Source organism: Melanotaenia boesemani, chromosome 5, assembly GCF_017639745.1.
Source record: "Melanotaenia boesemani isolate fMelBoe1 chromosome 5, fMelBoe1.pri, whole genome shotgun sequence".
Taxonomy (NCBI): domain Eukaryota; kingdom Metazoa; phylum Chordata; class Actinopteri; order Atheriniformes; family Melanotaeniidae; genus Melanotaenia; species Melanotaenia boesemani.
Genome location: NC_055686.1, coordinates 14,644,925 through 14,672,242, shown reverse-complemented (window position 1 = coordinate 14,672,242; position 27,318 = coordinate 14,644,925). Strand labels below are relative to the sequence as shown.

Sequence of the window (27,318 nt, the reverse complement as noted above, 5' to 3'; positions counted from 1 at the left end):
TAAACCACAATTCTAACCTCATTTAAATGGACTTGTGGGGACTGTGTAACTCTAATTTTCTCCAGAGTAAAATGAGTTTTATCTGACTAAAATGTATTAATCCAAATAAAATAATAACAAGAAGAAGAAGAAGAAGAAGCCTTTATTAGTCCCTCAGTGGGGAAATCACTGCATGGATAGTAAGGGTAGCCATGTTTCCATTCATTAGCAAGCCAACTCCAAAGCAATCATTTGAAAAGCTAGAATAAAATAAAATAATTACATTCAATATTTGAGAATATATGGGGTATTATGTCATATCTGGTCCATCGTGATTTTTTTTCTGCCATTTTAGACTGAAAACATCTGGTGAATTTTATCATTTTAATCTTTGCCAACCCAGATGTGATTCCAAAAGTTGTTTCCATCCCCCAAAATGTGCAAAAACCACCTCAAGTGAGCATATGAACCTTTTTTTTTGCATATTAATAATAGATTTCATGGACATCTGTCATCAGTTTATTCGACAACAGGCAATAGTTTTTTCCAAATTTTCTTCTGCTTAGTAAAATCCCTCCAGGTCTTTTTTGAACACCTACAAGTGTTGTCCAAATATCCAAGCCAGTTGAGGGATATAATCCCTTCAGCTAAATCAAAATTTACTGTAGGGCCACCTGCCAGATGTTGTGCACAGAGCACTTCCAAGAAGATGCTCATGAAGCACCTCAGCTGGCTCCTTTTGGCACATAGAACTAGAGTGTATTGATATATGTAGAGTCAATTAGATATCTGCCAGATAAAAATATATTATCCACACACTTCCTGGTTCGCTCCTCAGGCTAATTATGGGAAAAATGCTTATTTAATCTTTTTCATCTTCAGTTTACTAGTTCTACACTAGTGCATTTATTCCAGGCGTGTGGTCATACATAGATTTTATTTAAATTTTAGCACTGAGAGTTCTTTGTAAAACATTTTTTGTTGAAATAAAATAGATAACAGCATGTAACCGCTCATAAAAGTTGGAATTTAATGAGCACACACTCAAGCATTTATGTGTGCAAGAAGTTGCTTGTTCCAGATGTTTCAGAGAGGATTCTATTAAAACCACCACACTTCACAGCAGGGGACAATTCCTCGTCCATGTATGTGGATGCTGGTGTGTCTGAGCAGGGTAACAGGGGGGTCAGCTTAGAAAGGCTGCTAAAGGTTTATAGCGAGGACTGTACTACAAGTCAGCCAACTAAAGAGAGCCAAAAAAGAGAAGAAAGACGCCAAGCTGAACTTTGCCAGACCACATTCAAGGTGTCAAAGAGCAATTCTTGTTTGGTTTGCATTAAAGCCTTGTGCACTTTAAAACTCAAAGACCACAAAAAAGAAGATAAAACATTTGATAAACAACATTGAAAGTAATAAAAAAATGACTAAAAATAACATTACTTAAAAATGGGTGGGTGTTTTTGTTAAAGCCTTCAGCTGTCCAGGCTCATGAGAAGAGCAGTCCCTCTCTTGATCCAGTGGTCTGGAGTCACAGCTCCAGATTTGAGTTCAACACCAACCACAAAGGATGCTTGGCCTGCTCTACCAGCACGCACAGGGAAGTAGTAACATGGACACAGGTACATACCTACGCACACACATGCACAAGAGACAGACACCACTGAGTCAGTGAAACCACATGGAAATATTACACAGACAAAACAAGAAACCAAAGATGAATCATTCAAATTAAAATTACAGAAGAAAAAAATCTAGACACAGTTAGTGGGAAGATGAAAGGAATTTCCTGACAAACGCCCCAAATAACTCACTCTTAGACATCTTCTTGCGGTTTTCCACTGGTTTAAAGTGAATGGTGGGCATGGGACAGACCATCTGCATGGGCTCAGCTTCCACCAGAAAGGAGTTGATCTTGTCCCATCCAGCCCCCTCCAAGTACAAACCTCTGATAAACACCCCATCCTAAAGGGTAAAGAGGCAAGAGAGGGCATGAACACACAAAGGACAAAAAGAAAGAGAAACACACTTACAGTGTCTCACAGAAGTGAGTACACCCCTCAAATTTTTTGCAAATATCTTTTCATGGGACAACACTGTTAAAATTAAACTTTGACATACAGAATATCAAAGTTTAGTTTCTATAGTTTGGTGTAGTGTATATCAAAGTTTCAATGGAAGTGGTCTGATGGTATTTTTAAGGAAATGGCCATAGTAATAGAAGTGTGTGTACAGGGAGTCACCTTGGGCGGGGAAAGCAGGTTGCTGTCTTCAGCAGTGGACACCATAAACTCCCAAGTCAGCGTGTCTACTGATATCTGAAAATACACACAATGAATAGATGAATAATAAGCTGTTATTAAACTGGTCTACAAGAAAAATAACATTCCTTTGCATTGTTTTGAAGCTCTGTTAATAGTTTTTTTTAATGAATGCGTACAGGTATACATGAATACAGCTGAGGTATTATTAATCAAGTCAATTAAATGTTTAAGCAATTTTCTAATGAAAATACACTACCATTCAAAAGTTTGGGGTCACTTTGCCATGCGATTCAATAGGGAAGTGACCCCAAACTTTTGAACGGTAGTGTATTTTTAGTCTATTTTTACTGCTGAAATAATATTGCATATCATGAAAAATTCAAAGTATTAAAGCCTTGTGGAATAATTTGTCTAGTTACAGTCATTTTAAAGCTCCACTAATGAACTTCGACAAATTTACACACTTTTGCGCTCCCTAATGTATTCAGCATCCATATTGCATCCTGTCTCTTCTCTGAGCTCTCTCCACCTAGTTAAAGTCAGTCTGATGTTGAATTTTGTCTTTTCTCTTGCTCTGTCACTTTCTCTATTTCTTTTCCTCACTTCCTCTGATAACATCCTCCTGATTTCTTTGATGAATCAATCACGGTGCGAATTCGAAACGGCCAACACGTTTATATCCAGTTGTGAATTCTGACAGGGTGCCATAAATCAAAACGCAGCTGTCACATGACGCTAATCTGAAATATAAAGTTGTGACTTATGATTTCTCAGCCCAAAGAAGCTGCATGACAATGATGGCCCCAAGAATGTGCATAATGAATGTCAGTGTACCATCAAAATGAGTCAGAGGCACAGAGTTTTAAGTTTTAAACTTATGTAATATTGCTTTGGCAGATTGTCTAGCCATTATCTATACTGCTTCGTCCATTAAGGGTCGCAGGGAAGCTGGAGGATAACCCAGCATTTAGCAGGTAACAGGTCACCAGTCCATCACATGGCCAATACAGACAGACAAACAACTATTCACGCTCACACTCACTCCTGGGGAGAATTTAGTTTTAACAGATTATGTGAAAGTTGTTTTTAGTAACAATAACATGAAAAAGGCTTCTTTGTCAGACTGATAAAATTTGGTTTAAAGTAGAAATATAGTTTGGTATTTTTTGGCAAGTTTTAAAAATCTATTACTTTAAAAGTATGAAAAACATGCAGACAATCAAAAACAATTCCCCATAAAAAAAATAAATGAAAAAAAAAAACATCTGGAAGAAAATAATCTCACTTCAGCTATAAAGCGCCAGTTTATTAACGACTGAACAAATGAATAAATAAGTAAATAAATACATAAATACAAATAGATACATAAGACTCAAGAACATTTAAGTTAATAGAAAATTACACATTTGTGAAATTGCCCACTATCTGAAGTTACAACACTGGGAGTTAGTTGGCTACCAGGTGATGAGATTAACTGTTTGTGCTCATAAGAATGAAACAAAGTGTTAAACAGGCTGTATTTGCCAGAACTCTACTGGGGATGACTGCATTGTATTACTGTAAATGCCTCCAATTTTTTTTAAGCATATCTATAATCTCTGAGATCATTTTTTTGTTCTTGAATATTCAGGAGGAGAATCACATAATAATCTGTGCTGGGCTTTAAGAAATATAGTGGATGCATGTAAAAATATACCTCTATCAATCTAAAAAAAACAGTGAACATCACACAGTTGCTGCCTCTGTTTGCTAGTATCTGTGTAAGTTCTCACATTGTGTTGGCGAGCAGAAGACTGCAGCACAGCAGTGAGGAAACCGTTGGGAAAGGTGAAGCCGGACAACCAGAACAAGATGGGGGGCTGGCTCGTCTGTGCCCAGTGTGCAAACTGATTGACTCGTTGGCAAAGATCCCTGGTCCATGCTGCCAGGGGCTTCAGGGAGGGGTACGCCTAAAAGGACAAAGGAGAACAAGACACAGCAGCTCTGCAGTCATCTTAATGCTTCCAGCTGTTGGCAGCTACATTTTGCATTCATTGTAAAGTCAGTCTTGAAGGAAAAGAGATAAATCAGGTCATATTAGAGTTGCTTCTGCTGGAATGGTTTAGCTACTGAGGTACTTTAAAATTTTTTGGCATGACAACTGTTGATTTGTTGTTGCTATTAAAAGGTTTAGTCAATAAATTAATGAGTAATTAAGTTACAGACATATGTTCTAAACTGAAAGCTATAAACAGAGCCAGGCAGAACTGCCTACACAGCTCTGTAGTTTAGAGAGTGAAAGGAATTAAACCCATGCTTTTAAATGGCTTTGTCAGGCAAAATGGGATCACCTTATTTTCAAATAATTTTAATAAAAGTAAGCTAATGTTAAGAAGATGTAACAAGAGTCTGTGAACTATTTTGTTGATTTTGTCGTTAATGTTGAGATGTACATTGATAATCTGTAACAGACTTTTAAAGGTACACTACCGTTCAAAAGTTTGGGGTCAGTTCCCTATTGAATCTCATGGCAAAGTGACCCCAAACTTTTGAACGGTAGTGTATGTTTTCAGAAAATCAAACTATTTTTTTTTATTTTAGTGTTTAGATTTGACTTCACCTGAGCAGCAATTAAACCCTTTTTTCAAGTGCTGTGCAAGTTCGAGAGCTTTCTGGACCCTCATACACAGACACCAACTAGATGTTTGAATATTTAGGGCTGCAGGCTTGGAAAACCAATCAAAATATTTGTCTAAGTTTTATTGACAATGTATAATTTACTGATTAATAGCATATCTCTTCTATCCACAGCCCTCACACAGAAATACACACACAGAGAGAGCCGTGTAAAGAAAACAGACACAAAATGGCCAAAGACAGAGAGGCAGGCAGGCCAAAATTAAAGCCATGAGTTTGTGAGCTCAGAACTAATGACAGGCTGCTATGCCAAGGAGGGCGGAGAAGAGCGGGATGGAGGGATAAATAAGCAGGATGGAGTCTATGAGGGGCTGCTGTTGCTGGTTGGACCAGATGAGGCATGAATACCCAGAGAGAAAGAAGCGAGCAGAAGGTAGGTAATACCACAATATTTAAAAAGAAAAAATGCAGGGAGAGAGAGATGAAGAAAAAAAAGAGAAAGAAAAATAAAAAAAAGATAGAAAATTGATTAAAAAAAAAGGATGGAGTTGTCCAGTTTACAAGTGGTCAGTAAATAGAGACGCTCAGCTGGAGGCAGCAGCCTTAATGGCTATCCAATACTCCTATAAAAGGAAAAAGACACACACACACATAGAAACTAGAATGAGCAGTAATAAGCTGCTGGCTGGAGTACTATGAGCTCAGGGTCTTATTAGGAAAGTGAAGCAGGTCTTGGAAGGTTTACTTTGCTTATTACACTACAATTAGTCCACAGACACTGGCTTTGTTCGGGCTATGAGGCCCAAGGTAAGCACAGCGTCATGAAAGTCCACACCAATACACACACACAAACAAAATACAAACACACATTTACAAGCAACAGCATACATGCGTCTGAGCACTTGAGACACTTTAATATTGAGACACTTTAATATAAACACAAATGGTTCTGACCCCAACTGACTCTCTCTCTCACTTTCTCACACACACACACCTACACATACACCCACACACTTTCATATTTAGCCAACATCTATTCAAGCCCTTTGACCCAGGCTGACAGCCCCCTGTGTTCCCTCCCCACTGTAAAGAGTGGTTCAGTGATAATGAAGCTAGAATGAAGCATTCAAACAGAATCACAGCTGGAATGCTGCCAGAGCCCCATCAGAGTGTGTGTGCCAGTGTGTATGTGGTTGAACAGACCAGAACAATAAGTGTGTGTCTGTGTAGTCAGGCAAGGTGATGTATAAATACACCTTTAATAACAGACCAGTGAAGGAGTACAGAGACATGCCAGCAGCTGTTGTAATGGCTCAAGGAAGATGACTAGATTAGTGTTGATCAGATCACAATCACAAAGATTAATATGCAAGACTGAACTGGAATTATAAAAGATCTCTGTTCAGTGGAAGCACACTGAAACAGTCTATTGTACCTAATGCAGAGAAATGTCTAAATGCAAATGAAGTGAGAATAATTAACAGAAAACATAAACATAGCAGCCTGGCAGTAAGATTAGCCATGACTCTTGGCTTTATCACATCTATAGTGCAGTCAAACCTGTCAAGTACATATTTATCTTATATCTGCTTTTGTTTACTTTTTTAATCCTGACTCTGAACAGTTTTCTCCATCTAGCATAAATTACATCTACCCAATTCTATCTCACCAATAAACGTCCTTACTGTAGTTCTTCATTCTTGCCTGTGTCTGCAGTCAGTTTTTGTATATCAAAACAATTGTGAAGTTGTAAGCGATACCTCAAATGCTGAGTAAATAAAACCGGTGAGACAAATAATGTGTTTTAGAGGATGCTCTGTGTGGTTTGCACCTTCTCCCACAGTGGTGGTACTCGAGCATCATAGATGCAGTTAAAGGTCTCCTCCATGCTTGATGACATCACCACAAAGCCTTTGATCCCCTTCTCCAGCTCCATCAACGACAAACTAAAACACAAACAGTGATGGAATAAATTAGCAGCAGCATGTTGGCATTTCCTTCTTGAATTACCATTTAATTTGAAACTGGAGTTACAGATAAAGGTACACTGCTACTAATCATGAGAGTTAATAATAATAATAATAATAATAATACATTTTATTTAAAGCGCCTTTCAGGGCACCCAAGGACGCTGTACAAACAAATAATAAAACATTAAAAGTACAGGAGAGGCAGACATATACAACACAATCTAAAAATCTAAACATAAAGGGCAGAGTGGCGAGGATGTGATTGAAAATAATGTTACAGAGAGTATGCTGTTCTGAAAAGATGAGTTTTGAGTTTGGAAATGAAGATGAGGAGAGAATCGGTATTGCGGAGGTCAGGAGGAAGTGCGTTCCAGAGCTGGGGAGCAGAGCGACTGAAAGCTCTGCTCCCCATGGTGCTGAGACGGGCAGGAGGGACAGAGAGATGGATAGAAGAGGAGGAGCGAAGACATCTGGAAGGGGTGACTACATCTGGAAGGGGTGAGTTAAACCAAAAGAAGCACACACATGCCAACACAGAGAGCACATACGCTATGGTGTCCAACAGAGAGTTGTATCGCTGGATCTCTTGCACCAGGACCACATTGAGAGGTGAGGGGTCATCTTTAAGGAGGGTCTTCGTACCCTCATAATCAATCAATGCTGGGATTTTTCCATGGACGTCTGCTAAGAGCTCCAAGACCTACAGAAGCAATCAATAAGAGCAATATTTGAGCTGGGAAAAAATATCCTTTGAGCGCTGTCCTAATTCTTTACAAAAGTGTCTTCCTGAATTCAAGATCTGTATCTTATTTCACTGATGGGTGTTAGCCAATGTTATGTAACCATATGGATGTCTAAGTCTTTCTGGGAAGTATGGCTTCATGTAAGGAGGTTTTCAGCTCTTAGCTATCCACTGGTCCCTCATAAAAATATGTTGAAGTAGTTATTTTAAAATGTCACTGCTTTATGACCGCCACCAGCCCAAATACTGTATATCATATCAATATCAACATATTTGTGTTTTCAATGCCGGTTGCAAAGAAAGAGTAGTACTTTATCAAGGTTCTTTAAAAATATTTATTTAACTTACACTGGTCTCAACCAAAAGAACAGGAAGAAGAGTAAAATCTAAACCAGACTGCACAAATACATCTGTGGCTCATATCAGAGCCACAGGCAATGGGAGTATATCTGAAAGTCAAGTTGGCTTGGCATAAAGCACACCCAAACATAAATAATTACCTTTATTAACAACATTTTGGACTAATTTGACAGGACATCCATCACAAGTAACACAATGTAAATTGTTGTGTAAAAATACATGTAACACAGTGGCTACTGGTTATACTGGGCATAATAAGAAAGAAAGCTGACAAAGTCCTGGGACGTGTTATCTGAAGAAAATTTAGAAAAATAAACACTCAAACAGAGACTTCTGGGGAAAGAATTTTTCATGTCTTCAAAACTGATAAAGAACTTATGTTGTGTTTAAAGTAAACCTAAACCTTTGTTAAAAAACAAATATTCTTTCAAATAATAAATGAAACTAATTATGAGAAACCACAATTATCCAGTTTAACAATTTCTAGTGAGTGAACTTGCTGTCCACAGAGGACAGAGGCAGACAGGTACTTGCTGTGATACTTTATTATTGTGGGTACTACCAGCCTTATTACAAAACACACTCACTGCTCACTTCTACTTGTAATAGAGTATTTGCACATGGTAATATTTTGTCCTTTTAATGGATTATTTTACCACTGACAAATTGAAATTAAAAAGACTGATTGACTCGGGCATAAAATGAACTTTTTTGTCATAGCTCAGAGAACATCAGTATACAAAGACCCTGATGACAACGTTAATGTTTGCTGAAGGCAAGACATTTTATAAATATATTTTTTTTTATTAAAAAGAATGACATTAAGCAGCATGACTGTAGAACTTGTGACTTAACAAAAATACATAAATCAAGCAATGAAACTATTACTGACCTGCTGTCAATTATCATTATTACTATGAGATGGACAGTTGTGTCAGAACCAGGAAGTGCATTAGATATGATTTGCATGATTTCATTTTTTTCTTAAAGGCAATTTTGTACGACTGTTTGTAGAGCTTCATTAATTTTGTCTTTTTAAGTTAAAGAGCTACCCCACGGTCATATGAAACAAAGAATTTATATATACTGTCCCGTCCTAATCTTAGCAAGACTCCGCTTGTGTCTCAAGCTTCTGCCTCAATGAAATGCATCCTGAATCATATATATTAGTACTCTTATACCCGTAGTTGACAACTATTTTTTAAATTATATATTTGCTTAGCTTTGTGTAATTAATTGTGGTAAACTGTGGAAATTTTCCCCAAGATAGTAGCATTATGTGTGGGATGGTTGTGATGTGACTGTTGTGGGAAGTGGAGCGTGTGCAGCACAACTTGGTTGCAACTAAGAAATGCATTCCCAGTAAGGATCAGGTTACTGAGAATCACCTAGTTAGGACCAGGTTCCAGGATAACTGTTATTTGCATGTTGTATAACAAGTTCAGTGTCTTACAACAAAAAAACTTAAACTGATGTGAAGTTACAACATTTTGCATTTGTCCCTCCTCTAATGGAAGAACTGGTCCAGTAGAAAGTTCAGCTAGGAAGTGGGCTACAGTAAGGATCCTGATTAAAAGAGTTTAGCCTGATTTCTTTCTCCTGATTATATGATTATATTGTGAAACACTGTGGTGCATCATCTCTGTGAGCTGAAATGCTGTGTTGACCAGGAATACAATGATACATTATTGTCATTGAACTGTTTGGCTTTTTTTAAATTAACTTATTTATAACATTAAAGTGAGATAATGTGAAAACATGATCTTTGTGTTATCTTTGGTATTCCTGCTTTAAACTTGACTGACAGTGCTCCTTATGTTAGTTTCACTTACATGATTATCTTTTCCATGTAAACAGAGAAATCTGACAAGCAGTTTGGACTTGGTTAGATATCTATTAAGGTTATAATCAAATCAGCTATAAGAAATTAAATTAGATGATAACCTAAATACATCCTAAGTGCCTGACAGGAGGAAAAACAGAAACATGAGCAGTTAAATGCTTTTACAATAGGAGAGACGCTCTGTAATGTAATAACTGTGTCTTTAATATTTATGTAAATTATATTGTTGTATTTATTTAAGTGCTCTAAAGTGATCACAAGCTTTAGTCACAGCTAACTGCCTGTAATTTATTGTAAATGCTAACCCATCACATTGAAAGCCTTTTTAAGGTAAATTTGCCCTGCAGCACGTTCTGAAAGCAGGTTATAATAATTATCATCAGCATGTCCTGACCTGTCCAGATCAGACCAGGATTAAGTAAAACCTGTGCTTGTTGTGTGCATGTTGAAATTACAAGAATTAAAACACAGCTGATGTCAAGCAACAGCAATATCTTAGTGTTTTTCCTCCTCCTTGCAGAGTTATCAGCCACAAATGGTAAATGGACTGTACTTATATAGGACAGTCCTAATATATGGCATGTAGCTGATGCCATTTATCAGCTACAAGGAGGTAAAGTTTCTGGAATTAAAACAATGCTTAGTATGATCATGTAACTGAAAAACTACTGTTGATTTGCAGGAGGTTAATGTTGTTATTGTTGTTTTGTTTTTATGTGTGCCAGATGTTGTGGCAGTAGTTTGTTTAGCAGCAGTTGTGAGCGGAGGCACTTTCAGTCACACATCTTCCAGGTTAGTCACTGCTGTCTGTGGCAGCTGTCTTACTGCAGCAAAAAAGTGGAATATTTCCAGCGTCTCTTGGAATGAACTGTGTATCAGGAATCATGCAAGATTAGCCACAATAAGAAATAATTTTATCATTTTTTAAGGAGGCATTGAGGCCTGAAAATGTGTCAACTTTGACAGCACAATTTTTTTCTCTTATCTCCTAAATACTTATTATTGTGATTTTCAGCAGTTATTGAATACAGAATATGCCCCCACCCTCCTCATCCTCACCGTATCCTCTCTACTGTGCCTGGCCCCTGGAGCGGCAGTGCTGGTGACCTGGGGTTGCATCGAGAGCAGGGTGTCAAACAGTGTCCTGGTCTCAGCAATCTGGCTTGCAATATCGGCATTGAGGTGCTGACCAAACACCTCAGGATGCTCTGTGGGTGGCAATATGTTGATTTGTTCCTTGTATGTGAACTGAGGACCATCATGGGGAATATAATAGAAGGGTAGGCTTGATAACCTGAAGGAAAAAAGAAAGACACATTTGCTTATACCCATCTGTATCGTAGATGCTATGAAAATCTAAAAGTACAGAATCTAACCTGTGATAATGATAATATTCTGCCTCTTTATATAATTTCTTCCATGACAATAATTCCACTTATTAAATTAAAAAAAAGTGTTTTTAAAAAGCTGGGAATAGAGTGATATTTGTTGTACGTGCAAAGGTCCATGACTCAGTTTCCTAGTACACATTATTTTTATCTGACCTAATGTAATTCAAGAGCAGGAATACCAAACCTATAGACTAAAAATGATAAAAATAATCAACTGTTTTACTAGTGAGGAACTGCATGCAATGCTAATGTGCTGATTGCACTGGAGGATACCCATGGATCTTAAACACAGCTTTTAACAACCAACCCAAATGCATTCTGCCTTAGTATCATTATATCTCTGCCATGCCTCTGTCAATATTCCTGAGAGTGGTTGGTTTAAAATGATGGAGTGAACATTAAATTAGCAAAACAAGTTGAAAACAAGGGGGAAGGACTAAGTTCAACACGTCTGTATGTTTTGTGGTAATAAGCTGACTGTCCTCTTGGTGGTGCTAGCACTCTGTCAACAGCAAAGAGCTTCAGAAAGCCACAGGTTGCTTCTACCTTGAGTAAAAAAAACATTACAAGCAAATAACATGAATTTAAAGGAAACAATATCTAAACCCCTACAAATGTACAAAACATGTTTAAGTTGACATAACCTTAAATGGCCTAAATTATAAACATATATCTACCTGTTGTAGCCAAATACAATATGGCAGGAAAGAAAAAAAATACAAGATTTACAGTGTCTTACTTAAAGAAGGGCTGGTTAATAGCAGCTTCACAGAAGTAGTCATTGATGTACGTAGTCAAAAGACGCCTGTCCCAGTCGTCTGTGACGTGACCACCATAGATGACCCCGGCAATGAGGTACTTGAGGGCATCCCAGGGAATTTCGTCATATTTATCCAGGTACAGACAGAGCAGACTCTCACTCACCTAGACATAAACAGACATTGATATTAGGATGTTAAGTCCCTCAGTGTGATTGGTAAAAAGGGACTAAAATAGTGAAGATAAATTGGAGAGAATGACATGTTTAATAAAATATGTAGGAATCAATCTCATCCATGTGAAGTAAATCATCCTGAAATAACAGCTGCATCACTTGATTTTTGTTAATTGCCACCTGCCACAATGGAACAATAAACTAAACTGCTATTATTTGTTAGTGTAACATGGTATAAAATGACCTATCAGTCTGAGATGAATCTTTATTTGTCATTTAGAACGTAACAGTGAAACTATCACACATTCAAACCAGGCAGTCGTCGTCTTCCCACACTGTAGACCACCACTAAAGAATAATTTTCATTACATCACTCAGCAATTGTTGCCACCAACTGGATGATATATGAAAAAAATCTAACTGTGATTTTTCTGCCCAATATTGCGATTTAGTTTGTGATTTAATATTTTAAATTCCAGCTTCCATTCAGGGTTCATGCATCTATGTCCCATGCTGGATCTGACAGTGTTATAGAAACGTTGGCGAACGTTCAAGTTCAAAATGTCAACCTTACTACAGGTAATGCAGTCTGTGCAACTAGGTGACTGGTTTACCACAGTAAATTTTAAAGATGCGTATTTTCACATTCTGATCCTGGAAAAACACAGGTGGTTTCTACGCTTTTTCTTTGAGGGAACAGCATACGAATATCAAGCTCTGCCTTTCGGGTTATCTTTCGCTCCTCAGGTATTTACTAAATGTCTCGGGGCTGACACCTGTCAGGAGCCAGGGCATCTGGATCCTTGACTACTTGGACGATTTACTGGTGATGGCAGACTCCGCTCATAAGGCCAGATTTACACAGTCCTGCTAATATCACACCTGTGTTCTCTGGGGTTTGTTATGAACCAAAAGAAGAGATATTCATCTCCCACCCAGAAAATTTGCTTTCTTGGCCTGGAACTGGACTTCTTGCAGAATCATGCTCGACTGTCCCAGAAGAGGATTTCAGCCTTTAACCAATGTTTGTCCCTATTTGAGCCAAATCACATGGAACGGGTCACCCATGCCAGTGCATTTTGGGCTAAATGGCCTCCATGATTCCAGCTGGGTCTGCTAAGGATGAGGAGCTTCCAATGTTGGTTTCTCCACCAGCAGAGACTTAAGCTGGATTTGTACCCTTGCTGTGTCTGTGTAAGGTTGGTTACGGCGTCACCCCTGTTTGCTTAGCATAGATCTCCAGAGGCTTGACGTGCACCTCTTCCAGACCTGACATGCACCCATGCTTGGAGCGCGGTTACGGGGAAGTACTCTCTTGTGATTGGGATACTTGGCACCGTGGATGCTGCAGGTTTGAAACATGGATCAAGCACTGTGTAACATAAAAATGATTTGCACTATACGATTTGTTAATTGCAACGCTTTAAATCACGATTTCAATTTATTAATGATTAATCATTCAGCTGTTACCAAAGTGTTTCTTTTTGTTTGTTTCTAGCAGACATTACTGTTTCTTTCTGTATCAAATGAAACCCAAACCTCAAAGTCAGAATCGTTGAAGCCATAGACAATGTTCCAACCCATCTGCCGAAACTTCTTCCTTTCCAGCAGGATGCTGTGAAAAAAGCAGAGGGAGAAGAGGAGCCTCCTGTAGGGTGAGGGTCTTGAGCAGCGGCTGAACTGGGTCTCTGTTACCAGCTGGTACAGACGCTTCATGTTGGCTTTCACACCCTAAAGACATCAGGGTCAGCAGTGTTAACAATACAGGTGTTAGAAGTATGGCTTAAACGAAAACATAAACAGGCGAATAAGGTTTAAAAATACAAAAATCCATAAAAAAAAGAAAAAAAAAGAAAAAAAAAATTTCTTTTCTTTTTTGTGTGTACACTTTGCATGCATCCCTGTACGTGATCATTTAACTGTACATAAGAGCTTATGCACCTTTGGTGGTTCAGTGGTCATCTTGATGCTAGCCTGCAGGATGGTGATGGGAAATTCAGGGTGTGGTGAAGAGCTAAGCCAGAGTCTGAAGTTTGGGTGGGGTTTCAGCACCTGCAGCTCCTTAATGAGTTTGTCTAGCTCAGGCATCCATGACAGTGAAAGGTGGCAGTTTGCAAGGAACACCCAGTGACCTGGACAGTGAGAAAGTACTTTGATAAGCTGCAGTAACTTGTTATATCAGCTTTTTTCATGTGCAGTTGTATTTAAATGTTCAAATGCTCTTGTAGTGACCATTAAAGGGAGGAATATTATATTTCAAAAATGACAATTAATACTATGAAAGCACTTGGTTTTGTACCATTCTTGATTCCCTCCTCTATCATTTTCTTGGCAATGGGTGCCTGTCCCTGGCCCAGAGAGAGTGCATGGAAGTGCTTGCTCATGTCAGATGCTTTGGCTAGCTGCAGCAGGGCACCTGTAGGATCCACTCCAGGAGATAGAACAAATATAAGGGGAGTGCAGCAGGTGGATTCTTTCACAACCTGGGTAGTGGTCAGAGGGAAAAAAGTGAGAAATGATTAAAAAAAATAGCTCAACAATAGTTCAAACATTAAAAAGCAATAGTCCAAGAGGGAAACGAGAAGGATTCAGTGGATAATGGCTGACACTTACTGCCTCCATGTCGAGAACTGGTGGTTCCACAAAACGAGAGCCGAGGTGCCCAACAATGAAGGAGGTGATGCAGAAAGAGACACGATCCTGACGTAGAGCTCGCACTATCAACATCTTCTTAAAACTGTTACCACTATTCTCCAAATTACCTGGAAGAAAAAAATGCAGGAACAGAATGACCATGAAATTCAGGGGTGAAGGAAGGAAGATTAGATATAAGAGCAACCCACAGCAATGACATCTATTAAGAAGAAAAATGAAAAGGATTGAAGTCAAACACATCCAGTAAAAAGTGAACAAAGGATATTTTTAAGAAGGAAGAGTACTTTGGAACTCTTAATTCATAACAAGTCAGAATTTGCCAGATCTAAATCCCATTAATTCAATGGGATACATCTCTCCTAATGGGATGAGTTATCCACTTACCTCCTGCAAGACATACACACCTGGTAACGGGGCGTTCTCTGGCTCAGAGCTGGTGAACCAAACGTTCCAATCTCTACGAAAGTATTCAAAGGAAGCCGCGATGCCATGGAAGTTGGACAGCTTATCCAGTTCTGTGATGTTGTCCCAGCTGGAGTCTGACAACCAGCTGGCACATGGATTATTTAACTGATTCACCTTATCCAGGACCTAAAACCAATCAGTTAACCATGACTGAGGGTTTCTTTCCATTGGTGTATTAACAGAAAATTAAACTACCTACACACCAATCATACAGAATCAGGCTTGTCCCACAAAATACTAATGAATTCACAGCTGAAGAAAGGCGCTAGTAACTGAAGATTTTCCAAAGCCTTGAAAATGAAACGTTTGTCCTGTTGGACTTTCTTAAATTAAATGAAGCAAAACTATCCGTCTTACAAGTCCTCCTCGAAGGAAGAAGTTGTACTCCTCCATGTTGATCTGGCCAGTCACCTCCAGGATCTTGGCACACATCTGGAAGCTGAAGAGCAGCTTATGAACTTCAAACAGACCGCGACATGTGTACCTGCAGCAGACAACACACCAGAGGTAGAGGCACAACAAGTTAGCAATGGCAAGTTTACAGAGTAAAGTATAAGTTTTTAATTGATGGGATTAAAATACATGATATATGATATATGAAAATACATGATTTCTGCATAAAAGACATTTAAACAGATTAGTTCTCAGAGGATTTAAATAAACAAAAAAACTTGCATTTGTAACTATATTCTTTACTCACCAACAAACTTTTTTACCTTGTTGGTTTAACATTCATAAGTGCCTTATTTCAAAAATGGTTCTTACAAAACAATGGAGGACTCATTCAAACAAAGAGTCCTCTTGTGATTCGTCTTTCCTTACCTGTACACAGCATATGTGTGGTAGTCATTCAGGTTGGCAATCCGTTCCTCCAACTTGTAACTGCGTTTGCTGTTTTCGATGCTGAGGTTGAACAGGTTGATGTAGGAATCCAGAGAGAACTGGTACATGGGGTCAATGTTACCCATGTCATTTAGAATAAAGAAGAGGATGGAAGCTCGCTGGGCGCATGGACGGTAAGCCTGTTAAGAAAGTATATCTCTCTCTTTAAACTCTTGGCTTTTATTCTAATAAAAGAAAATGTTGAGCCTTTTTTTATTGTTATGTGCAACTCTACTAAAACTACTGCAACAGAGGTGAAGCCAAATAATCATGGTTAGAATCAGACACGTTTTTCTAGGAGTAGTTTTAAGCTTAGACTTATTTCAAAATGACAAGTTGTTTAAAAATAATATTTCCTGGTCTTACAAAGCTAACTAGAAGGATATATACACAACCTGAAATAAAAATCCCATCTGCCCTTTGCATTTTGTGACTCCCTTCCTACCTCTCTTGCAGAATCAATCTTGAGCTCAGTCTGTTCACTGCTCTCCAGATGCTCTGAAACTTCGGTGGCTGTTACTTTGGACGTCTGCAGGGTGTTTAACAGCTGCATATCATCCAACAGTGAGCCAGTGGCCTCATTTAGAAGTCTGGTAGTAGTTAGATAAACACATAAAACACAGAAAAAAAATTACCTAAACCTTGATAAACACAGCAAATAGTGCCTACAACAGTAATCATATGAAACCAACACATAAAAAAAAATCTGTTTCATAATGAAAAAATTGAATGAAGTACCCATAGCCTTTTAGAAAACTTCTGTACAAAAGACTGAACTAGATTAATGAATTCACCACAACCAGGAAGAGGGAAATGCAACTACCACAGCTGCTAAAATGAAAAACACTGGACGGTTAAAGGGAATTTGGTCCACAGTGTAAAGAAAAGGTTGGTGGAAATTGAAAAAGGTCACAGAGTCTGAAACAGCGGGCTGTACAACCTGAGGATCTCATCCTCCAGATCCTGCAGGCTTTTCTTGCCAGCAGCAATACTGATCACCAAGGAGTCCTTCTGTTGTTCCAGCTCTGGACGCTCCTTACGCACCACAATTCCTAACAGCTGGTCTTCTAGACCCTGCGCACAATGCACACAAGTCCCAAAAAGACAAATTGACATTTTAGGGCAGTATGTATTGCTGTGTGTGCACACAAAAGAGCCTCAGGCAGAACACAATCATAAGGGAAAGACAATAAACAAAGGAAGCATATATTATGTGACACACATGCACACTCACCTGCTCCTTGACAGCAAAGTTTACTATAGTAGTCTTTGAGGAAATCTCTGGTGTGTAGTGGGGGTTTGACAGCTTGGTGGTGATGTAGAACCTGAACTCTGGATTGTATTCTACCTCTTTATCACCCAGCTTCAACAGCAATCTGCCACCTGGAAAGTAAATAATAAAATACAAATACAAACACACAATGGACTCAAGCACAGCCTTATATTTACATAAGAAAATGCTCCCAGTTTGTATTTTACTTTGCTGATGTGTTGGTGCATGTGTGTGTGTGCAGCAGACCTATACGTGTCAGTGACTTGTAGAGAACTGCGTTGAGAGAAGGGTCTAATTCCTCCTGGACATTCTGCAGCAAAACAGGATTCCCAAACTGGATGGCATTTTCCAGCACCCGCAGGTAATCTGGCATTTGAAAGTCTATTACTTTTAGACCCTGGACATGTGATGGGTAAGAGAGAAAGAGAAAACAGTCAGTCATCCACAATCACACAAAATATTTAGTACTCTTCAAAATATAGAGTTTAAAAAATCCTCTAAACTGAACTAGACTTTCAAGTCTCAATTTAAACCACAGTTCATTACATTTGTTTTGTAAAAAGTACTGAGAGCCAGTCAGTCCAAGCTCAGCATTTATTTGTGGGACAACAAGGGGAATACACCACTGGAGTCTAGCTCTCACCTTCTCTGTTTCCATATGTTGAATCCACTTTAGAGCTTGGCCCTGAGGGTCCACTATCAGTGGCCATCTTGAGAAGGAGGGAAGAATAAAAACAGGAAAATATGGCAAATCTCAAAAGCTATTTAACTCAGCTGTGGTCCAAAATAGTTTCTGTGTACTGACCGGTTTCCACGGTTGATGATTACTCCATTCTCAGTAGAGAAAGCATCAGAGGGCAGGCCCTGCATATTCCAGTCTCTCACTGTTGTCGGTTTGGACATATAAACTGAGAAACTGAATCCTGGTGAGTATGGGATTTGTGAATCCCCAACCTTTGAATCCCACGAGGTATACCATGAAGGGAGGGCAAACAAAGGGAAGGTACATTTGGGTTTTATTTAAAACACAGTCATAACATTACACTTTTATTTCTGTTTAACATAAAAAAAACCACTACAGATCCCCAGATGACTTGTTTGAATAGGTAGAGAAAGCAAAACTACAAATGTTTTTCTTTTTACTGAACTGAAGATCTGGATAAATGTTTCTAAGGTGTGTTTGTGTGTCGGACCTCTTTCTTCCAGATGGCCAGCAGCTCATCTCTATAATTAGACAGGAAGGGTCCCATGTAGGACAGGAAAGATGCTGCTAGCAAACAGTCTCCCACAAGGTATCCCATGTTTTCCTCAAGACCCTGAGTCACAAAAACACAGATTAGATGAATATGCATATGTAGTAGAGTGTGAGCGTGGGACCTATTTGTTTTTAAAGTGGCACCACCAGGAAATGGTGACTTGTAAGCTCCAGCCTTTGTTATTAACTCTGTCCGTTATCCAGTACCATAATGTGCATGTATTCATGAAAACAAAGTAACAAATGAACCAATTTACGCTTCAGTAATAATTATTTTTTTCTTCTAGAAAAATATATGCAAAAGTTACAGTACCTTTATAACGCAATGCAATACTTCACTGCCATGTATTTATTACAATATAAATAACATTTTTAAGTGAGAAGAAGTTATATATATATATATATATATATATATATATATATATATGTGCATGTGTGTGCATGCATGCATGTCTTACAGCAACTCTCTCTTCCCAGCGAACCCTCTCTCCAGCAAGTCCTGTTACCAATTTGTCTGCTCGGTCCAGTTTCACCTCCATCTCATCTGCTTTCTTTCTTAGACTCTCCTTCATAGCCAGCTTCTCACTATGTTGCTTTTTCAGCTGATCCAACTTTTCCCCCAACTGCTCACACACAGAATTATTGCATTACTTAATACAATGCATAAACATCTATCAAGCTGTTATCAAAAGATTACCAAGCTTCATACCTCAAGCAGTTTGGATTGGGCATCAGCCATTGCAGCTTGTTTTTCTGCAAGCTGGGCCATAGTAGCATTCAGCTGGGCCCTCTTAGGCTCTACCTCCCTGTAGATTTGGCCATACACCTGGAGAGGCAGAATACACAAGCATGGATAATGATTTGTTTCTCATTTTCCTGGTATATATTGATTATTGGTTGAGATTTCACTGTTTTGGGATTGCTCATTTGTGATGTTAAATTAAATACTTCTGTTATGTACTGATATGCTAAATGTATGTAGCTCATTGTGGATTTTGCGTTTTTTTTCTCTCTCTCTCTTCTGTATGTACAACATAAGCAATCACGGTATTCAGTAATAATGAAATACATACAAATGTATATGTGAGGGTATGTGGTGACTACCATTTGTAAGCATGTGAAAGTATGTGAGTGTAGTTTGGAGCCAGCAGACCCCCCTCTTACCACCATAGCTCTGACCCACATGCAGAGAGACTTGGCAGCTAGTGACACTTTGCCAATGATCTCTGGCTGGAAGTCTTGTTGTCGGCAGTAATGGCTGATCTTCTTCAAAATGCGGTCTGATATGTTATCCTTGTCAAAATTGATCAATGATTTGATGAAGTTGGACTCACCTACCAGAAACAGTTCAAGATCACATAAAGGTTAATTTTGGTGCAATAACTGTTTGTTATTCAAAGTACATTTGTAGTGAAAGTGTATACAATGCAAGTTTAAACATACAAGTACATATTAAGCAATACTGATGAGATCAAAATGGTACTTTACTAACATTTTACTATTTGGATTCAACTAACCTATTAAATGACATAAAATACATCTCAAATCCCCTTTTTTCTTTGTTAAATCTTTACTTTTTCCTTAATTCATCTGTAATGCTTAAGTATTACTATATTCATTTCCAGAACACATGGAGGAGTAAAAGTGCCACAATTAAATAACTTAATATATCATTAAATAATTAACTAAATCTGTCATTAAATAACTAAACGAGAATTAAATACATTGATTTGTTATTAAATGTATCACTAATTCATTAAAATACCAATTAAAGTATGTAAAAAAACTATTTAACTTTTTAATGAATTATTTCATGGTCCTGTGTAGCAGTGCATCATGAATTTATTTTGTCTGTCAACCTAGTCCATCAAAGTCAGTGGGCGGGGCTAGTGCTAGTCCAGTATGATCCATCGCTTTGGTCTTGAATTGAGAGGCTGGAGAGAGACGATGGATGATATTCATGAACTTTTTAGGGAGATAGTGAGAGAAATTTTAGCGCTAGCAGATGATGTGGAAGCAGGACCTGCTGACCCAGAGCGTGTAGCGAGGAAAGCAGAGGAATTTATTGAAGTTGTTGGACTTATTTTGGCACTTTTCGACCAAGATATTGACCGTGGAGTGACTGCAAATTTAGAAGAAGTACTCCACTACTTCTCTGGTACCAGGGCACAACAAGCACAACACATACAGGGACCGGGATGTCTGGAGTTTGACATTCTGACTGCAGTTCTGGAGCACCAAGTAGGAGTTCTGTTCAGAGCTTCCACAATTAAATTCACTGCTTCTCTCAGCAGCTCCGGGCGAGTTTTTGACATTTTAATAATGTAAAAAAATCTAATAAAATGTAGTTCTATAGGTTTGTTTAATAGACTATCTAAACCAACGTAGAGGTGAATAGTGTAAACACAGTGTGTTGGAATGTGTTCACCAGGTCTGCATGGATCCATTATCTGGAGTGTATTTGCCTTGACTTGTGGCAAGGGTAACCAATCAGGCGTCAGGATATATGTTTTTACATACGTTAATTGGTATTTTATTGAATTAGTGATACATTAATGCATTTAATTCTCATTTTAATTAATTAATGACACATTTAAGTAATTATTTAATCATATATTAAATTATTTCATTGTGGCACTTTCACTCCTCCATAAGAACATGTCATCCTTGGACAAATTCTCCACTTTTGCTGCCTCTTACCCAGCTGCCTTTTGGCCTCTGCCCATGAAGGCTCTTTGTCCAAAAGGGTCATGACAGCCTGCATCACCGTCTCCACCAGTGCTGGAGGACGGCCATATGACTTGATCTCCGTCATATCCTTCTTATTCAGAGACTCCAGAGCCTGAGAGGAAAGATGAGACAATGTGTGGATGTTAAAAGTGACCGACAAGTTACAAACAGGATTGAAGTTCACTGGATTACAACAGTCAACAGGACAAAGATCTACCTTCAGGGCCTCTTCTAGGGCAGGCAGGGCTTTATCCAGATCTCTTTGTGCATTCTCAGCCATGGCTTTACACTCTATCTCTTCTACTGCAATTTTCTCACCATGAGCAGTCACCATCTAAACACAAACACAGATGAATAAACTCCACAGGTTTCTTTCCTATCAGACAACTACTAAACAATTTACCAAATGCAAAATGTTTTGGTCATTTGTGTGCTTGTGCAGGTAAATGCAACTTACCTTCTGCTGCTCACCAGCTTCTCTCTTTTGTTGCAAAATGACTGTCAGGAATTGGTCACATTGTTTCTGGAACTCAGCTACCTGCTTCCTTGAATCCTCGAGCTCTACAGACATGGCCTCCACTTTCTCCCGTGTGTTACTGATTTTTAAAAGGCCATTACGCAGCTTAGTCACTTGCTCCCCCAACTCAATGCGTTTCTCTGCCAACAGCCTGGATGGACACATGGAATAGATTCAGGGGGCATTTGGTAGCGACAGATTGAGCCATTCACTGACAGAGGAGGAACTGGAGGAACAATTAGAAATCACTTCTGATCTTAATCTGCTTTACCTTCTTTTCTATTGCATGCAGCCCAAAAATACTGACAAGTTATGTAAAATGCGCACATACTTAGGATGGAAACCCGGAGAAACTAAAGTGTTTTGTTGTTAATGATCTACCTGATGCTAAAAACGCATAATGAATATGAAAAATGTGTGTGGAAAAAAAACAGTGACGTAACAATAAGTAAAGGAGAAAGAGAAGGTGCCTACTTCTTATATCCAGACACCAGCTCCAGATAGTTGGTAGGTGTTACATAGCTATGTCTCCTCAGCTCCAACTTCATCTTTTCGGAAACCTGTGCCACTGACTGGTGTGTGGTCACAAAGATACTGGCAACTTTTGTCTGGATCTACGTCATGCAGTAAATGTAAAAAATATTAATCTTATGCATGGGGTTGACCTTCAAGAAATAACAATGTTTAAACACACTCCCTCATGGAAATTCAAAATCTGTGTGTCCATGCCTCACCCCTTCTATTGAGCCCAGCTCCAGTCCATCCAAGTACCTCTCAGCAACCTCCAGCAGGGCATCTTTGGGCCATTCACAGAACCAGTCAATGGTGGTGCAGTTGACTATTGCTGGGTACTGGAGGATGCGGTTTCTGTAGTAAAGCCATAATTTAACATTCAGATATTGTTTCATGCTGCCCAAAGATCTGAAAGTACATTAAGCTGATGGAAAGATAAGGAAGAGATTTTGCTCCCTGGATAAGGAGCAAAGTAATGCAGTTTTCTGCAAGAAATATTGCCTTTTGATTGCTTGAAATTGTTGTGTTAAAAACGTTGGCAAGCTTTAGTGTGACACAAAGGCTCTTAGCAGGTCATTTTGAATGAACCTTCTTTAGTAAGGGACAGCAAAATTAATACACCACGTGGTTGAACAGGGCACTCAGAGAATGGTTATTAGCTCTGGCAATGTGAATTCACCAGACCTTCCGGTCTAATTAGCAGCAGCAAGTGTGAGACCCACAAAGCTTGAGGGGGAAGAGGTGTTTTGTTATGAATAACAGTTTTTACAGTTACAGCAAGTCTCTGACTTTATTTGCTCTTGACGACTCACAACATACTGAACCCACTGTAACCCTGCAGCACCATCGCACAGGAATAAAACAGTCAAGCTTTACAAGAACCAGCATATTTAAATTAAGTTTATCAACAAACGTTCTGTGACTAAGATTTAGTTGCAAAGAGACACTAATTCTATTACAACAGGACTATACATGTGTCTTAGTTGTGTCAGTCTGTATGGATCAAAACAAAAGGACGCTTTTTCATTCTCTTACTTCTTTCCCTGGGGACAATACACAACGGGTGTTTATGGTACTTTCAGTTGTTTGGTTATTTTTCAGAAATGATGTTTCAAGAAATAATGAACTTTTTTTAAGTTTTCAATCTTTATGAAACACAGTGCAGTTCCTAACATATTGTAAGACATCCATAAAATCTACCTGAAGGCTTCTCCCACTGGGCTCATACAGAGTACTATGTGCAGGTTGTTCCTGACTCGCTCGATAAGGTAGCTGAACAGGGAGTCAGGAGTTTCCAACACATTTTCTTTCCTGGCAGACCCAGACAGGGCATTGCACACCTATACACAGACAGATAGTAGTGCCAACACATGATTCATTAAAGACTTACAAAAGATTTTACTAACCAAACTTATATTGTGTTTTGTCATTTAAACTACTGGATGGAGACAGATGCTTGAAAGCTTTGAAGACAACACAAACCTCAACAAACTCATCCTGCTTGTACAGGTTAGGCACCTCTCCAGAGCTCAGGATGTTGTTGATGTCTTCTAGGAAGGATTCGTCTACAGTCTGAGTGTCACTGAACAAGAACACTGTGGGCTTGTTGTCCACACCAGTCAAACGGTAAAGCTTCTTAATGTCTGTAAGGAAATCAAGAGAAATTGTGAATTGTGAAGCCAAATAGGGATGGGGCTTTTTTTTTTTTTTTATACTATTTATTTTCACAGTAGGTCCTGCTTAAATTTGCTCAAATACCTGTAAATGAAATGATTGTGTTTAATCTCACCTTCTCTGAACTCCTGTTTGCGATACTGCTTGGTAACTTCCACCTGAAACACCTGGTATTCACAGATGAAGGCTGCTATCTTAGACAGGCTCTGCCTACCAGAACCCCCAATACCAATCAGAAGCATGTTACCTCTGAGCTGACTGATTACACGTACAACACGGGTTACTGCAGAGAACACACAGAAATACTGGATATTAGATTATCTTATCAGAAATCCTTCGTTCATTTTATAACTACCTGTACAACACAACTGGCACTAATACCCAAATTCATTGCTTACCAATCAGTTTATATTGAACATTATTAATACGATTGGGACTGAGCTTTTTGAGCTTTGATACGGCCTGAATTCCCTTCAGTCATGTAAAATCCAAAAATATGCACAACTACTGTTGAATAGATTCAGATATATAGTAATACACTGCTACTCATATGGTGACTGACAACGGTGTGTGGAGTTCAGTTTGGTGCTGAGAGGCTCTTTCTCTTTAAGCTACAGGAAGGCTTTTAGCAGCCCCCCATACTGTGTTTTTAAAAGTACTTTCAGAATAGATCCGATTCATATAACCGGGAAACTGAACACAATAAGCCACATCAAAGTACATTGGAAGTGGACCCTTTCTTTTCATCATTGTTTTAAATTGACTGAAATGAATGTGATGGTTAGAACTTGCGAAGGAATTTCATATTACCCTTTGCTGCGCCGTTGAATTATTCATATGCAAAGTCTTAATTTATACTATTACTCTTTTTTTGACCAATAAGTGAAATGATAAAAGCAAGTGACAAACTACAGTAAAACGTTATAAAGAAAGAATTCCTCATTTCTTTGTTTCAAAGACCTGGAAATCATCAAAGTACATCAGATGATTGGTACAAACTCCCACTGAAAAAAGACCATGTGGTGATTATATGAACATAAGAACATAAGAGCTGTAAGAGCAAAATAAGGTTTTACTCCTGACAACTAAGAGTAGATTTAAAAAAAAGTAGGAATGACAATGTTTTTAGAAAAATGCTGGAAAAAAACAGACAGACTTTCATTTTCATGTTATGCAATTTCAAGGAAAGCTTTGATCAAATACAAACTGACTGATGCTAATAATAATAAAAATAAATAAATAAATAAATAAAAATAAGTAAATACTAATACTAACAGAGTTATAAAGTGTTTTTCAATAAGAAATAAGGCAATTTAGAACAGACAGATGCTCACAAATGGTGCTATTAAATTAGTGTTAACAAGTGTGTGTGGATGTGTGGCTTTCTTTTCTTAGACATACTATGTTTGATGGCATCTTCGAAGAGCACAAGGCTCATAGAAACTACTCCAGGTGTCAGGTTATAATCCTCCAGCTGTGTTTCCATGAACTTCTTCAGACCCTTCATGTCCAGCAGGTCCTCATAGACCGAAGCCTTACTCATGAAATCACCTGACCCACACAAACAAAGACAAAGATATTTGTGAGTGTTTTAATACACACACTGACACAATATTAACACTGCTGTGTAGATATATACATATATGTGTGACTGTCGTAATGCAGATACCAAATATTGGTGGTTGTTTGTTTGGACAGATGCTGTGGAAGCTGATGTTGAAGACTGAGGCTAGTTTTTCCTCCAGCAAAGCAACAAAGGCATTTATGTCACTCTGATTTACAAGCCGATCTGAAAAAACCCTAAAATGGACAAATCATGATATTTAGGCTATTAAAAATTCTGCATGACAAAAAAGACCATTCTGGTCATTTTGGTAATATCACACAGAAAAAAAGAGATATTTAATTAATTAGTGAGTTATGGTAAATATAACAGAAAACTGAAAAAAGTGTTACCTAAAGCACTCATGAATCCACAATCTTGTGATGCTGTTTTGGGTATCATGGAAATCTGGATGAGCTCTTAGCAAACCCTGAAACACCTGGACAAAGTGGCGAAAACAAACAAACAAGCTAACATATTCGAAAAAATAAAGTACTTGATTAATTCAAGGCAATGTTTTGGCAAACTCTAAACAGCATTGTGCTCTTAATATACCTTGGAGATGTCTCTGAGGTTGAAGAGGTAATGTATCTTGGCAGGAGTAGGAAGAAAAGAAGCAGTGACAGCATAATACAGTTCTAGGGTGGCCTGAGTTAGAGTCTTTCCAATGGGATTCACCTCCTCCTTAAACCCCTGCAGCTTTTGATTGATCATTGTACTGTAGATGCTCTTGATTTGGGATTCCTGCATGCAGAAACAATAACTTTAATCAAGTTTAAAATATCTTGTGAACCTGATGTACAGCCAAGTCAATAGCATACAATGACTTTTGCAGTGACCAAGAGCAAAAATAACAGAATAGACAATTTTCAATTTATTTATTTGAAGAGTAACTATTCCATTTCATGCTGTCCACTTCAACAATGCAAATAAAAAGCAAATCAAATGTCAAGTGTTTACATATTGAATGTGATGTAGCTGCAGCCATTTTCAAAAGCAAATTTATTTTGTCCCTTTGTGGATATAGAGAAGACAGAAAGGTGGAGGTAGATGTGGAGGGGTGGACAAAAGCTACTAAAAACCAAAAATGCAATAGAGTCATAGAATAAATTGAAAACCAATGAAAAAAGACTGAGCTCAGAAGAGGAAATGAATGATTAATGCAAAAGCACATAGCAGTACAGCTATCATCATAATCAGAGCAGTTTATCTGTAGAGATGCAAAACACAGTTGACAAATGTATAACAAAACATGTCAAACTATTTTTCTGCAGTCAGTGTTGATCTACTGCAGAGAAGTAGGTGGAAAATGAAACTATAAAAAAAATAAGACTTACTTTGTTTCATTCTGTATTTCAAGCAAGGAGAGTGAATATACACAGCAGGACTTACATTAGGAAAGGTCATATTGATGAGGTTAAAACGACTCTGTAAGCGTGAAGAGATCTGAGTCCTTCCTCCACCAGGAGGCCCCATGGATGCCAGCAGGAACATGTCCTACACAAAAGAATAGAAGTTTAATGTTCAATGTGTCAGTAAAATAAAACACATTTGCTATCTTACATAATTTAGAGGTGATTTTCTATGAGAAACTAAGAAATAACGATAATTTAAGTGTACGTTCACAGTCATTTTAAAACACATCCCATTCCTGC

General features: G+C 38.3%; 1 protein-coding gene across 1 annotated transcript in view; it reads right to left on the bottom strand.

The window, feature by feature from the left end:
- Nucleotides 1-786: 786 nt before the first annotated feature.
- The window catches only part of dnah2 (dynein, axonemal, heavy chain 2), a 63,384-nt gene continuing 36,852 nt past the window's right edge, over nt 787-27,318 (bottom strand). The window contains exons 50-87 of the mRNA XM_041986579.1: nt 27,056-27,160; nt 26,219-26,407; nt 26,017-26,102; nt 25,730-25,860; nt 25,462-25,611; nt 24,176-24,343; nt 23,869-24,029; nt 23,587-23,726; nt 22,608-22,740; nt 22,348-22,487; nt 21,814-22,024; nt 21,574-21,690; nt 21,327-21,468; nt 19,791-19,960; nt 19,336-19,452; nt 19,085-19,249; nt 18,565-18,687; nt 18,177-18,325; nt 18,015-18,081; nt 17,618-17,768; nt 17,333-17,481; nt 17,039-17,172; nt 16,544-16,688; nt 16,039-16,238; nt 15,574-15,700; nt 15,156-15,342; nt 14,710-14,858; nt 14,396-14,579; nt 14,038-14,228; nt 13,636-13,827; nt 11,902-12,086; nt 10,831-11,065; nt 7,375-7,526; nt 6,688-6,802; nt 4,013-4,189; nt 2,220-2,294; nt 1,791-1,941; nt 787-1,606 (exon numbers count right to left, since the gene is read on the bottom strand). Coding sequence (XP_041842513.1) covers nt 1,452-1,606; nt 1,791-1,941; nt 2,220-2,294; nt 4,013-4,189; nt 6,688-6,802; nt 7,375-7,526; nt 10,831-11,065; nt 11,902-12,086; nt 13,636-13,827; nt 14,038-14,228; nt 14,396-14,579; nt 14,710-14,858; nt 15,156-15,342; nt 15,574-15,700; nt 16,039-16,238; nt 16,544-16,688; nt 17,039-17,172; nt 17,333-17,481; nt 17,618-17,768; nt 18,015-18,081; nt 18,177-18,325; nt 18,565-18,687; nt 19,085-19,249; nt 19,336-19,452; nt 19,791-19,960; nt 21,327-21,468; nt 21,574-21,690; nt 21,814-22,024; nt 22,348-22,487; nt 22,608-22,740; nt 23,587-23,726; nt 23,869-24,029; nt 24,176-24,343; nt 25,462-25,611; nt 25,730-25,860; nt 26,017-26,102; nt 26,219-26,407; nt 27,056-27,160 — 5,718 coding nt within the window. The 3' untranslated portion in view covers nt 787-1,451. The remainder of the gene's footprint in view (nt 1,607-1,790; nt 1,942-2,219; nt 2,295-4,012; nt 4,190-6,687; nt 6,803-7,374; nt 7,527-10,830; nt 11,066-11,901; nt 12,087-13,635; nt 13,828-14,037; nt 14,229-14,395; nt 14,580-14,709; nt 14,859-15,155; nt 15,343-15,573; nt 15,701-16,038; nt 16,239-16,543; nt 16,689-17,038; nt 17,173-17,332; nt 17,482-17,617; nt 17,769-18,014; nt 18,082-18,176; nt 18,326-18,564; nt 18,688-19,084; nt 19,250-19,335; nt 19,453-19,790; nt 19,961-21,326; nt 21,469-21,573; nt 21,691-21,813; nt 22,025-22,347; nt 22,488-22,607; nt 22,741-23,586; nt 23,727-23,868; nt 24,030-24,175; nt 24,344-25,461; nt 25,612-25,729; nt 25,861-26,016; nt 26,103-26,218; nt 26,408-27,055; nt 27,161-27,318) is intronic.